The sequence below is a fragment of the Silurus aristotelis genome (genome assembly GCF_946808225.1).
Source record: "Silurus aristotelis genome assembly, chromosome: 12".
Lineage (NCBI taxonomy): Eukaryota > Metazoa > Chordata > Actinopteri > Siluriformes > Siluridae > Silurus > Silurus aristotelis.
In genome coordinates this window covers 14709103-14729102 of record NC_139585.1, presented here as the reverse complement: position 1 = coordinate 14729102, position 20000 = coordinate 14709103, and the positions used below count along the sequence as shown (strand labels likewise).

The window sequence follows — 20000 nt, the reverse complement described above, 5'->3', positions numbered from 1 at the left end:
ACACGGTCCATTACAGTATGTCGGAGACCCACCTGCGTCTATTAGTTAATTTTACGTCTAAACGTTGACATGGTTCTACCTAAAATGGTCTGTCCCCCACATCTTCACAGTTCTCTATACATTAGACCAGTGTTTCAAAGGGTTTGGTCTATGAAATAATTTATAATTCTGGATTTATTTTACAGTTTTGTTAAAAAAATAATTTTTTCATTATTATTAGCAGTTATTTATAATTTAGTTCTTAAAATCACTGGCCAATTAGGCTGGTCGATGTCAAAACGCAAATCATTATAGCAGCACATTTCTTGCACAACTGTTTACATAAAAATAGTGAAAAATATATTTATTTCCTGATTACAGTGAATGCTGACTGCAAAACACTGGAGATTCCCGTTTTTCTTGCCAAGTTATAATTTAACATGGCTTCATTGGCGTCTGTTACTGCAAAAAGTGCAACATTTTCACTTCCAAGCCATGTGTGAAAGAGAATTTTCTTTTCCTGCTCTACACATTTCTTTACTAAAACGAAAGAAAAAAAACAGGTTTTTAAAAACAACACATCTTCTGTTTCAGCTCTTATTATTGTACTATTTGCTTTCTAACGAAATGAACAACTAAAAGTAAAAGTATGAAACAAGCATTAGGTGTGGGGGAAATAGTAAAAAAATTTACTCAAACAATGGTAGTGTCAAATTACAAATGATAGTGTTCTTGTGCATGATCAGTTAACTACAAAAATATACTCTAAATGCCGAAGAAAATGCTAGAAGAATTTTAGAGACAGTACCAAAATATTTCCTTGTCAGAAAATACAGTCTGCCATTAAAACAGGTACAGATCTTCATACAATTATATATTAAACATTTACCTACAATATTTTAAAATTACATTCCTAAATTACATAATGCATAACTGGCTTTTTTTTATTTAAAAACTGACATAAAAAAAAGATTAGAAACCAAGCCCCTTAGAAAGTCATAACCCCCAGAAATGACAGCATGTGTGTTACACAGTAGTGAAAAAGTACCGACAGATTGACTATAGTTCTTTTTTTTTTTTGTCTGGACGGAGGGGAAAAAGCATTACTTCTAAACTTAGAGTACTCTGAATTTATCTGATAAACACGTTTTTTTCAGCACTTTGTCAGCATAATTTGAGCACTTAACTACAAACATAGGGATTCAAAGTTATGTCCAGTATCTACTGCCATGTTTTTCCCTTGTGTGACACATCATTGCTTTAGATTTCCAAGTCTTCAATTACATATAAAAAAAATCACAAAATAAAAATACATTAAAAAAAATCGGAGAAAGAAAAATGCCCCCGCCGCCATGCCTTTGCTCCTTGGCTATTGGATGATGCAGCTGCAGCTCACAGGAAGGCAAGGGGCATGCTGAAAGCTGGAGTCTGAGGGCAGGTTTATGGTTGTTATGGATACAGTGGTTGGTCTTGGCAGGCACAAGCGGTTCCCCTCTCCCTCAAAACCCCATAACTGGACCCTGTAACAATTTATCTTTAGGGCTTCACATGGTTCAGTAGTGATGCTAGCAGTAGTGTTCAGGTCTTCAACAAGGCCAGCGTGGACATTTCAGGCACCAGGTTTCAAAAGATCGATCTGTACATACGGGGTAAAAAAAAAAAAAAAAAAAGAAAAAGGTGACAAACTACAACAACAAAAAAATGTATAAAACCAAGCAGACACTTACCTCTTTTTTTTTTTTTTTACAGCATCCTGCCTGGTGTTGCCTTGGTCTTTACACTGTTTTCCAAAAACACCCTGTAAGAAAAAATTATATTAATTAGGAAGAGTCCTGTGAAACCGCGATGTAGTGTATGACTCAAACACTCACTTATATACACTCACATCTGATCATCTTCTAGAGACTTCTGGATCTCTTGAAGTACATCTGTGAGGGGCACAAACGTCAATAATGACCATATAACACTTACTGAACTGAAATCCATATACTGTACATTTATGTAACATGTATGTAACAGTATTGGTACTCTGCAGACATATGTAAGTTTGTTATGGATCATGCACACACAAATTATGATTTTGCAGACATAGGGATGACGAGGTCACTTATGCATAATTATTGCACATCAAACTTTATAAAAACATACAGCAAGCAACATGAAACCAGCTGAAATTTTTTCCTAATGCTGATTTAATCCTGGGCAACCAATATTTCCATGGCCATCTTTGCCAGTTACTAGGAACTAATATGGCCACTGGTTAGTGATGTACTCACTCTCATCGTTCAGCAAAGCATGCTCCATTACTTGTCTAGAGGAATTCTCTGGAATATACAAGCATTTGTGTCAGTTCAGCAAAAGCATGCCAGCATATGAGAAAACACTTAAGCAAGGAAGACAATTTTGGGGTTATGGTTTCTTTTTTCTTGAAAGCATGCCATTTAAGGGGAAAATGTCAATCATTGTGCTTAAACTAATCCATTAAGGATAAGGCTACTGGAGTGATGGATCTTTTTTCCTGTGAGAAATTTAGCCAATGCTGAAATCATAAGATTGTAATTTGTACTGCCATTCTTTAACAAATATATAAACAATATACTTTGTTCATATATTCATTCATGCTTTTCAAAATCCCTTCTTAAGGCATCAAACCTGATTATATTTAAAAGCCACTTTCTTGGCTGCTACCAAAAAGCTTAATTCAGCTTTGGTAAAAACGAGGTCACAGAAAAAAAAATAAAACATTAAAACAAGCTCACTCCAGCTGTGCCTAAATCTATAGCCAAACAAATACAACTTTACAAAATCGCAGGATTTGTTAAAAGATACGAGTTAGAGAAGAATTACACAAACTTCTGAAACAAATGAGGGTAAGTGAGGCATTGACACATGCATGTTTATTATCTGATGCAATGTTTTTTGGAATTAACATTCAAATTTTTTAGATCCTGGAACTCTTACCATACTTTTCACCATTCCTGCTATAGTTTCTGGAAATGAAGAAGCAAAAAATTATTGCTTACAACAAAAACCAAGAAGTCATGGTATTTATAATTATGTCTCATGAAAAGTTAAGCTGAAATGATTCTGCAGCTTGTTATTGAGCCAATGTCAATATTAGTTGAGTCAACAATTTACCTGTGTTCTCTGTTTGCTCCATCAGGCTGGTCTCTGTGAGACTGACTTGGTTGTGATGTGGGTCTTATTTGGGAAGGAGCCTCCACCAAACACTGTGGCTCCACTACCCAGCGTGCAGAAAGGGAGAAACGCTCAAACTCGGATGGAGAGATCAGGTAGAGTCCTAAAAAAACAATATAGTAACAGTTGTTTTGCAGTTTACAGCACAAGAAATCATTTGTTAGTTTGTTGGTGCGTTAGTGTATGAGCCCAAAACCTACCCTGACCATACTTGGTAAAGACACAAGATGCGATTCCGCTGACATCCTCTTTTCGGATGCAGGGGTAGTGCACCTGCATTTTGATTGATGGCAAAGAGATGACATGTAGCTCGCCCTGGTTGGTCAACACAACCAAGCTGCTTTCACCATAGTCCTCCACACGGCTACTGCCAAACCAGGCCACACCTACTCGACGCACACGCGAACCATCAACTGCTGTCAGTTTAAGCTTCGCCTTACTGCTCACTTTAGGCAATGCGAATAGCTATAGACAAAGACAAAGTGTTACATTCTATTTTACATTAAACAAACAACAGGCCATTTCAAGCATTATAACGCTTCTGCCAGAACCTGTAGCGTTCACCTTCAGTTTTTTTCTGCAATTTTTACTGATTAAAAAATGACACAGTAATTTAAATCATTTAAATAATAGTTTCATGCAGGATTCTAAATACTCAAATCTTTAAAATATTTTTGCTAATTAAAAAATTAATAAATTTTAAAAATTTAACATTTCCACACAGAAGCATTTGAATACTTTAAATATATACAAGTTATTTGCTCCTCTTCCAAAAGAAATGTGCATCAACAATTTAAGGTTAAGAGTTAAGGTACATAAATGTATTTAGCATAAATGATCAGCTCCATTCAGACCTTTAACTGTTCCTCTGAGATGACAAGCAGTTGGTGGGATCCCTGCATATCAGGGCTACGGGAAAGATCATGTGCAACTTCTAGAGGTTCAGGTAATGGGGCTCCCCTTCCGTCCAAAACCGCCAGGCCCACAACTGGAGCCCGATGCATCAGCTGGATCTCTTTAGCTAAAAAGGGAAATGCAAGACAAATATTCAATGAGAAGAATCAATCACTCCCAAATATTTCTCTTTAGTGAGAAATATTTAAAAAATGTCTAGAATATCATTGCATTTATATGTGTGCAAATGCAATGTATGTGTATGTGTGTTTTACCTGCATGAGCAATTACTTGGTCATCCATTCTCCGCTCTACAGGAGGAAGCCGAAGCATATAGGCAAAGACAGCACCACCATTGGTTCCTGCCCATAGGGAGGGTGTGCTGTGAGAACCTGTAACAAAGATTGGCATTACTAAATATGGAAAAGATTTAGTACTTCAATTCAAACCATACTGCAATTAAAAAAAGAAAAAAAAAAAAAAGAAAAAATTTTTATGATCATCATCATTATCATCCCACTTACTGTCACTAAGGAATGTGTCGGCAAAACAGAGAGTTCTAACAAGACCAGTGAAAGAGTCGTCAGCAGAGCGAGCTTCAATTTTCCTCTGTACTGGGGCCAGTTCCATTTCATGCAAAGCTTCTGCTTCCAGCCGTGCATTTATTTCCTGCAACTGATTTGTACGTGCCACAATCAGGAATTATAAAATTAACAATACGGGTTAACAAAATATACCAGGTAAAATTAAACAGCACAGCTTTAAAGCTGAGAGAGACAACAGGCAGAGAAAGCTACCTTGGCTGCGTTGTTAGTGTGATGTTTGTGCATGGAGACTCGGCTGCGTCGGATTCGGCGAAAAGATTGGCGCAGAGACTTCTTAATAGACTTCACTCTAGATAATGGTCCTTCCAGGGCCACCTGGTCACTGGGGTTAAGAGTGCACCTACAAAAAGAAATGTAAAAGTAAAAAAAATTAAAATTAAAAATTAAAAAAGTGTGTGTGTTAGGGGTGGGAGAAAAAAATCGATTCACCAAACTATTGAGATTCTTTTTAAAATGATTTTGAGATCGATTTGTTTACCTCAGAATCAATATATATTTAATTATTTTACTTTTCCAGAGAGGTGGCGGGAAGATGTTACCGCTTTTATTCCAACAGAGGGCGAAACGTATTTTGTCGTTGTCCGAATTAGATGACGTCGTATCCGTTTTAAGCGGGTGCGAGAAAGCAAAACCATGGCTAAGTCAGGGGAGCAAACCTCTTTGAGAATTGTTTAACGGATAAAGATCCTGCTTTAGTCACAGACAATGTGTCTAATATGGTTATCGCTGCCCAATTAACCGGCTTTCTCCATATTAAGTGCTACGCGCACACTCATAATCTGACCTCACAGCGCGCACTGAAGCTGCCCGCCGTCGCGAAGTTACTCAGACGAGTACGACGCATCACTGGATATTTCTATAGAAGTGCTGCAGGAAAATGTTTTGCAGGAAAAACAAGTTACTGGAGCTCCCTGTGCACAAACTTATAACAGACATTTCAACGAGATGGCATAATAGCTCTCACCTGAGGTGAGGAAGAGAAAGAAGTATATTAGCACCTTGATTGAGTTGAACATTGGAACAGTTTAACGGCACTTTTATTTTATTTCAGAGAGTATTGTTTTTAGTTATTTTGTTGCACATTTGAATATTATATTCAAGTTTTTGGTACTTGAAAGTTTTATGGTTCAAGGTTCTTTATGCACTATGTATGTGTGTGCTCCTGAAATAAAAATTCAGAAAGATGTGATGCATTATTTTTGTTAATATAACTCATATACAGTCTTTTTAAGGGTATGATCAAGTATTTGCCATTGTCTAATCTTTATTAGGCAAACAAAAATCACAATTTAAACAATGAATCGCAATAGCTACAGAATCGCAATATGTATTGAATCGGCACAAAAGTATCGGGATAGTATTGAATCGCCAGATTAGTGAATCAGCCCTAGTGTGTGTGTGTGTGTGTGTGTGTGTGTGTGTGTGTGTGTGTGTGTGTGTGTGTGTATGTATTTATATACATATATATATATATATATATACATATATATATATATATATATATATATATATATATATATATATATATATATATATATATATATATATGCTATAAGAAGTAAAAAAACAACGGTATAATGATTGCAATAAATCAGTAATAAATAATAATACATTTGTCTAAACCCTTTTTTACTTCTAATAAGCAATTAAGCAAGTAGCTAAAATGCAGTAGGCATTATAATTACACAGTAGGTTTCCAATAATCTATTGTAATACTTCTCATGACTGATTCAAGAATACTAAAGCTTTAAACCTATATAAATATCTTACTTGACCAGGACATTATTCTTCTGTTGGTAGTCATAAACACCAAAGCCATGGCTAGTCCCAAAGGCCACCAGCTTCCACTCTGAATGCAAAGCGATTGCGGTGACCACAGCAGGTGGTTGACACTGCACCAGTGCAAAGGGCTGGAAGCCTGGGGGAAAGATGACTGGTTCATCCCGGAGATCCAGACGTGCCTGGCCCTTCCAGCGGAAACCTTCCTGTCCCTGCAGCAGGTCCACTACTGTGGCCTCCACTGTCTGTTCAGCTGCTTCATCATTCATCTCCAGCACGAGAATCTACAACAAAATCAGTTACATAAGTTACAGGAGCCATAATCATTATAAAACCTCAAAATTAGTGTATTGATCAGGAGTACCAAAGATCCCATATTCAAATGGGCAGGGCACAAGACTTTGTATTGTTTGGCAATTATAACGATGTGTTTAATTTTGAGTAACGTGTATGTACACACAATGTCTTCTACGGTTTGTTTATAAAATTAAATAAACAAACAAATAGACTGGTACTTCAAAATACATTTAAACCAAAACGAACTGTAAACTACATAGTCAAAACTAAAGCTAAATAATATTGCACCTATATGAAAACTTACCTGTCCTGCTGTCCCTGCCACATTCAGGTAACCACTATATTTACACAGATGAATCTTCTGAATGCCAAGTCGAGGGTCATCACTGTATGGGTCAAAGCAGCCCACCTTAAAAGAATAAAATATACAATTATTATGTCAAGTTACCAATACATAAATTGTACACAATGGTCACAACACAATACATAGAGTCATTCGATGCAGACCTTGCGAAAGGGTGGCCACTCGCCCTCAGTGCCCTGGTTCATGTTGTCATTGGGGTCAGCATCAGTGTGGAAAACTGCAGCTGTGCTCAGTTTGTATATGGGGTAGAGACAGACTCCTGAGGCATCCCAGAAACGCACCGTTCCATCCTCATGCCTACATAGAGGAAAAGAGAACTCCAGATTTCAACATGCCCCACACAGTACACTACAAATTTCACATGTTGGTCAGTTGTTCATGCTTCAATATTTTACGACGAGTTTGTTGATTGTGGTGTGCAGTTTAAAATGACTCAATCTGACCGTTTAATGATGCACACTTGTTAGACAAAATAGTGTCATGTTAATAAAGAAAAGTCTGCTGAAAAACTGTTTTTCAATCTTTTTGCCAATTTTAATCAATATGGGTTTTCTGTTGGCCAGTTATAGAATTTTGCACACTGTAAAGAAAACCTGAGCGCAGGCAAACCTTCTGTTTTTGGAATCTCATAGAAGCAAAAAGTCAAAACTGGATGGGATTTCCCAGGCTTATGTTAAATGTGTCCATTTAGAATGTATTATACACAATATATCAGCAATGCACAATGCAGAAAAAACAAAAAATATGACCTGGTGGTCACTCACCCAGTCAGCAAAAGGTCTCTCTGTGGGGGGTCTGGCGCAAGGTTTTGTCCTCCATTTATTGGCCAAGGCTAAAAAGAAAGAAATTTTTACAATGAAAAGTGAAACTAAATTATTTACCTCAAAACATAAAGAACGTACGCAAATTGATCAGTTTTGCCAATGCTAAACCGAACATTTTATATAGAAGTGAACTCTGCCTATGTTTATATAGTGGGTGTTGTAAATACTGTGTGCCTCTACACCTTTTGACCCACTCTTTAATTTATAAGTAAATACAGCCACTTATAATTTCTGCACTATATATATAGTGCATAGTTTGTGTTGGAAGTAAAGTGTTGTAGCAGGTAGTTATACCAGTGTCCTGTGAACTGAATACCTTTTTTGAATAGCTCGTGTTTTGCAGTTTGCCAGCAGCGTGCACTCTCTCCCACAGTTTAAGTGGAATTGAAGAGACGTGGTGAGAGCAGGTTATTGCTGAACAATGCAGAGGCACTAGATATGGGGTCTGGAACACAGGCCAGCCCTCAGTCTGCAGATCCACCACCACCAGCTCCTCCTCCACCAACACGACCAAAGCAATTGGGTCCCCTGCAGAACACAGACATTCACATGCGTTACAGATATTAAGGAGTATTAGCATTAGCTATGTGCAAAGTGTCTCTCAGTAACAACATGCCCCTGCCTTTTTGGTGCTCTCCTTCTCTGATGACAAAGAAGTCGATAATACGGGAGGTGAAGTCCAGGGCTACATGAGTCTTGCTGTGGATGACAGAGATGCAGTGGCGATCTCCATAGCTGGCCCTTGGCATTCCACCACTAAAAATGAGGAACGGGGGCCTGGGAGCAGTAAAAAAAAAGAAAGTGCTACCTATAAAAATAAATAACATCAAACAACAAATCTAGGCTTAAATATATAACTCTTTGGTGTTCTTTTCACCATATTGCTGCTACATTACACAATATTTTTCTGCTGCACTAGTGTTCTTACACAACACTGGTGTTATCCTATTGAGTTAACAAGTACTGTCTTGTGTATTTATTGTCCTGAACTAGTCTCACAGTAGTCATGTGTACTGCACCTGTATTGCACCATGTTCCTGGACAAACAATGTTTTGTATAAACTGTACATAGAGGAATGACAAAATAACCCACCTAAAAAATATGGTATTACCTTTTGAAAACTGAGTAAATAAAAATAGGCTAAAGAACAATAATACAAAAAACCCTTCCATTTAGACCTACTTTGTAACTCATTTCAAAGGGCAAAATATAAACGTCTGCACCGGGTTAAAAATTAACCAGCAATGATGAGTCACACTGGAACATTCTGGTTAATGACATTGCAAGCAAACACACCTGTCCCAGGTTCACTAAAATCTCACACCAACCCCTCGAGGACACAAACACACACAGAGATACTGACCCTTGTCTTGTTGATAACTGTAAAATTTTGGAAATCGCCTTGCATGGGAAGGATCCTTAAATCAGAAAAAACAATAACTCAGTACATGGTGAAGACAAGAACAGGCAATGAGATTCTTAAAACCCCCCAAAATAATACTGAATACCACAATCTGGTTGTATGCTCAAATCTGATCAGAAGGTGTGCATTTTTTGGTATTACAGCACAAAATTTCAGGCTGAAATCTCTTTATCAAATTCTGTAGTAACAGTTACCATATGGTGTTTCCTGTTTTTCTGGTTCAGTCTGTGGGTCCTCTCCAGTTACTGTCCAGTGGCAATAACTGCCATCATTATGGGAACTTAGAATGATTCCTCCATCCTCCATCCACCACACACTCTCCAGCTGCTGTAGAGGGAACAAAAAAGAAGAAGCATTGTGGGGAAGTTCTAAAAAGTACCACATTACTAATCTGCAGTTGATTATACACTTTTCCTCAGTAGATGTATTTTGGAAAAATTATTTAAACAAACACTCCTACTACAAAACATACTGTGACAACATAGTGTGTTTTATTAGAACTGAGCATGACTGGTCAAGGAAATAATGTATATTTCTGTCTGGATATATTAACAAATTCCTGTTTCTGACACCAGCATAAAGAAATACCTGTGTGCCCAAGAAGTGTTGAATGGCACATCGACGATCCAGGTCCCACAGAACCATCAGGCCTCGGCTGTAGCCTATTAACACCTGCCGTGGGTTGAGAGGATTCTCCTGCAGGGCCTCTACACACTCCAGGTTTCTGCGGCCCACATATTCTTCTGGAACTCTAAAAAGAGCATTAACAGAAAAGGTGACTGCTGAAGATAGCACAATGAATAGACCAGGTTTTTATTGTAAGGTATGCAAACTATTTAAAAACAGTCACGTATCAGCCAACGTCAAATCAGAGCATAAACACAGCAAAAACAGGAGACTCCGAAATAAAAAGATCCAATAACCCAGTATAAGATAAGCTTTAGTAAGTTATTTATAAATAGTATATACAAATCTGGAAAACAAAAAACATCACAGGAAACGGCCAAAAAATCCCAAAAGCAAACTAGCAGCATGCCAGGAAACATCCAATACTACACTGGCCAGGACCCAACCATGCCTAAATGGTTGCGAGGCAGAGTGGCCTACACCAGGCAGACAACTGTAACTCCAGCATTATCCTAACAAATACAGCAAAATCACAGTGTATTCACCATATTAGAATAATCAGCAAATTAGTGCATTTTGTAGGAATGTTACAGCAAGAAACTGACCAAGCTGTTAGAAATGAGAGGGAATTAGGAATCAAAGTTGTACTCCACCTGCTTTGAATGTCCTCCATGCTGATATTGTTCTCCTCCAGCTCCCTAAAACCAGGTACTTCCACCACAAATACATGGCCTCCCTCAGTGCCCAGCAGAAGCAGCTCACCGGAAGAGTGGGCCAGGACGGCAGTTACTCGTGTCACACTAGGAATGGCGCTGCCATAAAAACAGCACAGACAACAAAATTAGTGTACATTGTTGAAACTTTAAGCTTTAGACTTACCAAATTTATAGCTTAAAATTATCTTACATACATAAGTAACTAATCATTTTCTCCACAACCGTTACATAGCGTCATGAGTCATGATGGCACGGCATCAAATGTACTTACAAAGAACATGTTAGTCATTATGTCTGACTAAAAGGAAATTATGTTCACAGAGACCATATAGTCTATCAGCAGATTACATGTAGGAGTGTATGAGTTAGTATATTTCATGTAGATATATATGTCTCATAGGTCAGTGTGTACTTAGACCAAATATATATATATATATATATATATATATATATATATATATATATATATATATATATATATATATATATATATATATATATATTTTTTTTTTTTTTTTTTTTTTTTCCCTTCTTTTTTTTTTTTTTTTTTAAAGTAATCATCACCACATGATAAAAAATTCCAGACAGACTTACCCAGGCGGGCCAGTGAGTGTAAAACGACCAATTTCCAGCAGCTCTGACACGCCCTTGTGTGCTCGAAGTGTCCACATGTGTAGACTATTGTCATCAAGTAATGTCACCAGCTCAACCTGTAAACATAAGAAGGTGGTATTGGAGTAACTGAAAGCAAAACACACAAATATCCTGCCTGTGAATAGCGAGGGGTCACTCTGAAGTTTTCAGTTTTCTGAAAATGTTGACAGTCGTAGCTGACCGCTGGCTGTAGTTTAAATCAGGTTTAATGTATTCTTTGTAACAATTGTAATTTCTAACAATAACAGTTAACAGACCAGTAAAGTAAACGCCACAATAATTTAAGTCTAATAAGCTGTTTTTTTGTGCCTTATTAAGTTCAATTAGAGAAAGATGGGAAAGCAAAAGAAATGTAAATAGCTACTATTTAAGTAGTGAAACCGAATCACAAATCATTCAGTCATTCTTCTCAAACTGCTGTTGTGTAAACAGTTATCAGTGCAGAAAGTTTTCTTCTTTTCATGATTAATTACATGTGAATCACTGAGCTAAAAAAAAAAATACACCTAGTTTGACTAATGGGAGAAATTAAACACTTTAGGGCATATTGTTATTCGATCTCACCCCCCCCCCTTTTTTTTTTCAATGGATATGGCCTTTTATGGCTTAACATTTCACATGCAAATATTTATAATACAATTCCCCCAGTGGTGATACATGTTTTACACACAAACCCTGTGTTTTCCCAGACATTCCTTAGTGAAATTCACCCTTCTGCTGTGCATGTCAGCTGGAAAGAAATACATAATTTGCAAACATACCTGTTGTGGGAGAAAGTGCACCTGTGTAACTGCAGCATTTTCATCATGCAGACCCATAAACTCAACTCCTGGGGCTCCATAGCTGAGTGACAGTTAAGGGAAACAAATCCTTAAGCAAAGCACCTCCATGTCAGAAGGCTAGGGATCTTAAAACAATAATGAACAGACAAGGATTCAGCAAGCTTTTAAACAGGCTGAAGAAAGTCGGTTTAATCTACAAAATAACAATTTGAGATTACCATTTATGTACCTTGGTGTTTATAGGTAAGCAAAAGCACACAAACAAGGGATACACTAAATGGAAAATAATTACAATTTTGCAAATGTATAAACCTGGCTTCAGATCAATAACAGTCAACCATTACGCAATTCTGTGGAAAGAATACATATACACACCCCTTTGAAGAAGACAGCAATCATGGGTGTGTCGTGAGATGAGAAAACAGAAATGGTTGACAAAAAAATTATAAAAACCTCTATTGAACATACTTTTCAAGGTTTCCAGGAAACCTGACACAGTAAAGCATAACAGCCTGACAATTTCTTCTCTGATCTAACTTCACAACACTTTCCTATTCCCATTTAGTATTAAGGATACAGTTTGATGGCTCCGGATCTGGTGCCAATGCCCAGGAGTCCAAGGCTGGGACTGAAGCCCAGTGCACTTGGTTGGTGGGGGAAGCCATGCTCTACAGTCTAGACACAGTAGGAAGGAAGAAAAAAAATAATAATTTTTCAATTGATATTTACAGCACCATCGTGTCAAAGTCTGGTGTGCCAGTCTCAATCTTATCGCCTTATTTGATATGTGATAAAAGAGTATCTGTGTGAAAGAGAAAGTTAATAGGACTGTGGTGAGATATATTTTATGGTTTAGAGACAGAGGCACTGACAAAAAGACAGGAGGCAGAGCCGGAGGTGGCAGGAGTTGAGATTTCCATTGGGAGTGACGAGGATGGACAGGATTAGAAACAAGTTTGTAAGAGGGACCACGCAGATAGTATGTTTTAGAGACAAGGTGAGGGAGGCGAGATTGAGATGGTTTGGACATGTGCAGAGGAGGGACATGGGTTATATCGGTAAGAGAATGCTGAGGATAGAGTCACCAGGAAGAAGGAAAAGAAGAAGACCACGGAGGGGTTTTATAAATGTGGTGAGGGAAGACATGCAGGTAATTGGGTTGAAAGAGGCAGATGTAGAGGACAGAGGGGTATGGAGAAGGATGATCCGCTGTAGCAACCCCTAATAGGAGTAGCCGAAAGAAGAAGACGGCGCTGTCTTAATCACCTTATTAAACTGGTAGAGCTCCTGTTTGAGTTTGTCCCTCTGAGAGTCATGCCCATGTCGCCGGAACCTCTTCATCCTCCCCGGGACGAGCTAGGGCCTCACACTGCCCTCTCTCTCTCTCTCTCTGTGTTCCTCTCTGCTGCCTATACACACCAGAATAGAGAAACACAGAAACAACATGAGACAATTAATAGGAAATACTATGACAGTCACAGAATTTCCCTAACAGAAAAAACCTCAGGTAACTACCAAATAAATTTGAGACCTTTATAAGCATTTGGAGCAGAAAAGGGAAAAAAATATTATGCTCCGAACAAAAGTAAAGGGCATTTGTTGGTTATAAGAGGGACAGAAATTCCACAGAAGGGGCCACAGGTTGTTGACTGAAACCCACCCACCCCCTTTCGGTCTCAAACAGGAGGGGTTGGAGGTCATTTCAGTCTTAACTGAAGCACCTATTGTTCTCCAGAGGCATGAAGTACCGCCTCCCATACAAACAGCAGCTGATGAAAACACCTGTTGCACTGAAACCATTGGAAGAGAGTCCTGTTTCTAAAGAAAGCAGAGACTAGGCTCATCTGCTTTTCCTTTGATTCCATCATTCAGAGACTAAACAAAATGTTACTTGGCTTGTCAACAGAACATTGACTTTTTACTCTGAGTACTATATGTTACTTTTTTTTTTTTTATTGTACCAAACTAAAAAAAGCCTGCCTGAAATCACAACAAAAAGCAGCAAATTATGCAACAGACTATATAATTCTAGAACAAAAAATTATAACCCTGTTTACAAAATCTATTTTCCTGGAGTTGCTTTGAGTACTTTTATTAAAATAAGCAATGTTACATCCAATGATACCAATACAAACCATGTGGCTAAATTAAATAGTTATTCCTGTAAGGTGAGCAGAATAATCAGATAGTTAGGAAAGAGGAAGCATTATCCACACCTTTTTTCCAGGTGAGTCAGCTGCTCAGCCACATGATTTTACAGTTGTTTTCATTATTAGCTAAACGCATTTAGTCATCCTTAAGCATGTGTCTACTCCTAGTTCCTGCACTACATCCTCATTCAATAGTGGGGGCAGAATCAGAAGTGGGTGATGGGCCCTGAAAGAGCGAGCCAGGCATAAAGGGCCTTCATGAACCTTGGTAGACAATAACAGAGTGGGAGGTCTTCTACTTAAGAATAAGCTCAGCCTCTGAAGGAATTTTATAAAGCATGGAGTAAAAGACCTAAAGCAGAAGCTGGACAACAAAAAAAAAAGAAACTAAATCTTGGGATGAAAGAACATACTGTTGAAGACTAAAATCTTCTTTTATCATTAAAGCTTTGCATTGGATTTCCCAAACCTGTACACTTATCTGTACATCTTTATAACTGCATCTAAGCCTGGAGGTATTTACTAATGCTTGGCATTCATGTAGGAGGAAAGCTAAATCAGTGGCAGCAATCTCAGCCATGCAGGGAAAACTAATTACTTGGTATGTTAGTATAGCAGTAGCAGAATAAACTCAAGTTTGTGCCACATACAGGGGTGCTAACATTATTCAGCAAAAAATTAATAATAAATAAAAACAAGCAGGCAGAGAGAAAACCCAGAATTTTACCAGAAAAGACTAATCACATGTCAGTAAAGAGGAGGTTTAATGCCCGGTATTAAAAAGAAGGTTTGTAATTGTAACTGACTATGAGTGAAAATGCTTACACGGCATTTACAGTTTGTTGGTTCTTTTGTACAGAATATAAGGGTAACGTTCTTTATTTTCTGATGTGTGCCAAGCAACTGTAAAAAAAAATATAGTCAGGCATCTGAAGGTGTTCACCAATTTACAAAAACAAACATCGTTTTTTCACCAACAACAGAAGACCGCAGTCCTGCCTTTTTGTTTTTGATTGGTTCACAAGACTGATGCACAATTCACAGGTCAAAGCTCATTTAGATAAGATTGGCATTAAACAGAAGTGAAAACTACCAAAAGCAAATGCACAGCCTTTATGTCCCAGATAAGGCAATACATCTTTAATTAAGATTTAACTGATCTAAGGAAAACACTGGTCAAACATTAATTTAACATTTCAAAACAAAACTAAATATCATGACTGTATTTATACCTGTGAAATAACTTTGAGAATTCTATAATACGCCTTTGACCAGCTTGGAGCAGGACTGCATGAAAGACTCATGGTACAAGTATTTTTACTACAAACACACTAAAAACAAGCAAATGAAAGACCTTAAATAACTCTATATATTTTAATCTACAAAACATGAATCATAGCCATGTGGAGATGACCACCTAACCATTACTGCTGATTATTATTATTATTATTAGTTATACAGTTTCCATTACAATTCAGGGCTGCTGGTACACAAAATACCCGAGCAATCCTGAAATTCAGAATCAAATATTGAATGTATGACAAGATAATAGAATTTTATAAAACTGAGTGACTAAAGGAAGTGTTTTAATGTGAACAGAGGTGTTACTTCACAGGGCTTACAAAGTATTGACTGTCCCCTACAATACTGACATCACTGCATTCTTGGCATACTACAGCACTCAAGCACTACAAGGAACTAAACTGCGAATTGCTCACAATAACGTCGATCTAATATAAGGACAATACCGAATCTGTCACAACATGAAAAGTGATGTCTTTCCAAACCTCAAACTTTACTTCCGCCAAATGCACATGAAGCTCCACATTTTCACATTTCTCACCTGTTAGTATCATCAATGTCTACAAATCAGATTTATTGCTCAATTTGTTGTTCAATGGTTCTTTCTGCCTCAATGGTTCACATTCATAAGTCAACCACAGTTTTGGTGAAAGCACAGACAACTTTCATGAAAAGACCTGCATAAGCATTTTCTTATAATGTATAATCTGCACGATCTTCGTGCACCACTATCAACAAAGAAAAACAAACTCCCACAGCAAAAACTACAATTAAAATAATAAAAATAATTTCTCATCCAGTCGTCACTGCTTTTTTAGCTGTTTATAAACTACAATATAGAAACAGACTAGTCAACACAATGACTTCCTTATATTTGTAGATCCACAGAGATAATCTAAACTATGTATTTGCAGATAGACTGAAGATCTCATTACTTAAGGACACTAGAGCAAATTATGGATTAATTTATTTATAATGTAATATTTTAGACAGATTTTTAAGACATATATAACTACATGAAGCCCTAAACATTAGCTTTTAGTTAATAAAAAGGCAATGCTAATGATGCTTTAATGCGTAATAGTAAAGCTGTTCATTATTATTATTCACTCTTCTTCGCCATGGGAACTGGTGGGATGGATTATTGTCTGGGATATTTAAAATGCAATCCCCTTGCAGTGTCCTGACTGAGAACAAACAGACTTAAGTCTTAAATACCTGGCCAAATAAGAGATTTCCAATTTTCTAACAACAAGGCATTTACCTACTGATGATTGTTTACTCAAAAAAGGCAAGATTATTGAATGAGAGGTGTGTGCTTTTCGGGTTTGACAAGAATAATGAGCAAACGAGATGTTGTCCTCAGGACACAAGCGATGGGGGACTAAACACTGGACGGTTAGATTTATTACAGTACCAGCGGCAGACTGAACTAACAAAATTTACACTGCTTAAACAAAGGCATGGGGAGGGGATGTGGAACCGTGGAAGCAGGCAACTTCCTCCATTTCTCACAGGCCAGCATGAGACGCTATTCTTAGTGAGGACTCCCTTCACATACATAGCAATCTGTTCAGAAGAACATCTAACTGTGGAAGTGCAAATGCCTCGTTTATCCTGTCTTCCTCTCTTTACATCCGCCTCTCAGATAAACAAAAATATGAACAACCACTGGGTGTGGTCCAAGACCTTCAGTCCCCAGGCTCATCTCCTTCCTGTCTTAACAGAGACATGAGATGAAATGCATGAAGCCACACAAATATTACAAACTAAATATGGAGACATCAAGTGTTATTAAAACATGACAAACAGTCATCCAGGATTGAAAAATTTCTATGCGTAATAGACTTAGCACCAAACATACGCTAGGAATTAGTTTTTTTGGCTAAACATAATATTAAAAACAATTTAATTACTGTCTGGCTAAATATTTTAAAATATTACTGGCATCATTAAGTTGGCCTGGGGTTTCAGGGGGCATATTTAGCTTTGACTGGTGTAGAAACAGCGTATGCATAGTGGGAAAAAAAGCATTCTGTGCTCATTTCTGCCTAAATGATGGCTGCAACACCTTCTATTTTAAAGACATTGTCGAATGATCCTAACAAATACTCATTATCTAACTTTAATGAAGCTGCATAGACAGAGGCAAAGATCAACTACTAGGATAATTGTTATAATTAAGCCGTAAGATTTGACACTGTACAACACACTGTACAAATGATGTATTCACTCAGGTAGAGCAGCTGTCTAGTTTTGTTTATATATCAGCAGTCAGTCACTTGATTTGTGAACTGTGAGGGCATACACACAGACACACACTAACACACAGACACACACACACAGGTAGCTGACCTCTAAACAGAATCATTCAATTCAGCGGTATTTTGAGCAATTACGTTTTAGCTGTTTTAGATTTGAAATCGTTTTAATTACTAGTTTAAGAGAATAAAAGGATTAAAATGTATTGATTATGTCAAATTATCTCTAACCACAATCTTACCAAAGAAAACAAAAAAGTGATGTTAATATGTTCACAGAAATGTGCCTATATTCTAACACAACTGAACTGTTTTTGGATCTGGTAAATGAATATTTTTAATTAATAAACAGCTCCAAAGGCTTCACTAGACACAATCAATAACAAACTAAGTAAATTACCTGTGTTACAATTTAGAAGTAGGTGATTTGAGATATTACCCAACTACAGGTTTTACAAAGTTGTCCAATTCTTGCATAGCTGGGGTCAGTCTAATTGTACCTACACAGAGGTTTGTAATACAGTGCACAATCACTGGATTGGGCTTAAACACCAGCTTGGCATGAAGGACAAGTAGATTTGATTACATACGTATGAATGTCCCTTTGTTTACAAAACCGAAATGGCCGGGAGATAAGAGCTGTAAGGTCAAGACTATCAACCCCAGATATATGGTGTTTAATCACAGGTATATCTCAGTGTAGGGGACTAAGTAATATCACAGCATTTAAATCAACGTGTTCTGGTTTGCATAACGAACGAGCCATAAGAAAACGAAGGGCGACCACAAGGCACCAAGTAACACGAGCAGGCGGATGTGATCGTCATCTTTGCTGAAAACCTGACCGACCGGTGGAACAGAAACACAGCACAGTACTCCGCCCCCATCCTCACACACACACACACACACACACACACACACACACTTGCACTACCCACACACACACCGGCCAGAGCTTGTAACTCACACTGCTGGAGATTCACCTGCTGACAAGGACACACCTCGTTTACACAGAACTGTTGCTCAACTTAACACTGTGTAGGCGCAGACTAACGGCTTGTCTCCATAATGCCAATTACACATAAATGAGTAATCTAATTATCTATTCCCACCACTGCTAGGTGTCACTAATCTAGTGAGCTAGCTAATGTCAAACAAACCACATGACGAATCAAGGAGTTTGCAATAATACAACTTTCCATACACACACATGGGTGATTTACTGTAGCTGTCTGAAACAGGGCAAATGTACAGTCAGGAAGCTCTGATTTCTAGATCAGAATCAGGATTTGATATTTACCCAGGTTGTTCTCACTTTTACTTGGCTAACCATGACAAGCTCGATCAGACAGCTAAACTAGTAGCTAGCTATATGTTCAAATAGACAGTGTTATATAAAAGCGTTACCGAAAGTTAGCTAAATATGCTAGCAGCTACGAATGGGCTGAATAGACTGCATCATCAGAGAACACAAAAAAAAAACATTTCCACCAAAACTAATTCGATGTAAAGCTCAGTTTTATAAAGCAATACATAAAAGCGCATGGCCAACCGCGTCGTCCTGTTAACTATTAACATTCCAGCAGTAGGAAGCACCTGTAGATCCAGGGCCAAGTTAGCTAACAGCATGCTAAACTAGAGGCAACAGTACGGGCCCCATCCACAACTCACCTGATTCCTGTCCCGGCGATGTCCACTGTTTACGGATGTCGAGCCAGTTTCCAGAGGCTTCTCTTCTTCTTACAAAACTCACCAACAAACTTAGTGCGTCTTGGAGACTAGTTAACAGTTATCTAACGCTATAATCTCTGATAGTTCCCCCGATGTTAGAACACAACAGTGAAATGTTCGTCCAGATTTTACCAAACTACCGCTGCTCCGGCCAAAGCCAGCCAGCTAACTGCCTCCACCTCTGGCTCCGCCCTGAAGAGCTTCTACTTCCGGGAAAAGTGCGCTCCCTGCGGCCAGTATGCACACTACTCTACTAAACAGTAAGCTAAGTGCGAGCTGCTACAACAGAGCAGGTGTACTGACTGTGCTGTTCAGCTCACTAATCCAGTGTGCAGAAAAGACCCAGCACTGAAAATAATCACATTTATGTACAGGACTGTCATTTTAATACTTGTGCATTGCAAAATTTTCTT

The 20000-nt window shown here is 37.9% G+C and overlaps 1 protein-coding gene across 4 annotated transcripts; it reads right to left on the bottom strand.

Moving 5' to 3' along the window:
* Window positions 1–645: 645 nt before the first annotated feature.
* On the bottom strand, window positions 646–19791 carry llgl2 (LLGL scribble cell polarity complex component 2). Of its 4 annotated transcripts, none has more exons than XM_083555949.1 (26): window positions 19528–19791; window positions 13410–13552; window positions 12721–12818; window positions 12123–12204; window positions 11302–11417; window positions 10645–10803; window positions 9953–10115; window positions 9559–9691; window positions 9305–9359; window positions 8563–8717; window positions 8257–8468; window positions 7881–7948; window positions 7260–7413; window positions 7057–7161; window positions 6447–6739; window positions 4869–5016; window positions 4596–4746; window positions 4347–4463; window positions 4032–4198; window positions 3378–3642; window positions 3118–3280; window positions 2941–2969; window positions 2256–2303; window positions 1865–1907; window positions 1707–1777; window positions 646–1615 (listed from the first exon to the last, which is right to left on the bottom strand). In XM_083555949.1, exons 2-25 carry the CDS (start codon window positions 13482–13484, stop codon window positions 1723–1725), a joined length of 3054 nt encoding a protein of 1017 aa, XP_083412075.1. In that variant the 5' UTR covers window positions 13485–13552; window positions 19528–19791; the 3' UTR covers window positions 646–1615; window positions 1707–1722. The 4 variants fall into 4 exon arrangements, 2 of the variants coding, with proteins under 2 accessions (XP_083412075.1, XP_083412076.1); XR_014535996.1 differs by having other exon boundaries at window positions 1048–1615; window positions 1851–1907; window positions 19528–19788; XR_014535995.1 differs by lacking the exon at window positions 2256–2303 and having other exon boundaries at window positions 1851–1907; window positions 19528–19789.
* Between the last annotated feature and the right edge of the window lie 209 nt (window positions 19792–20000).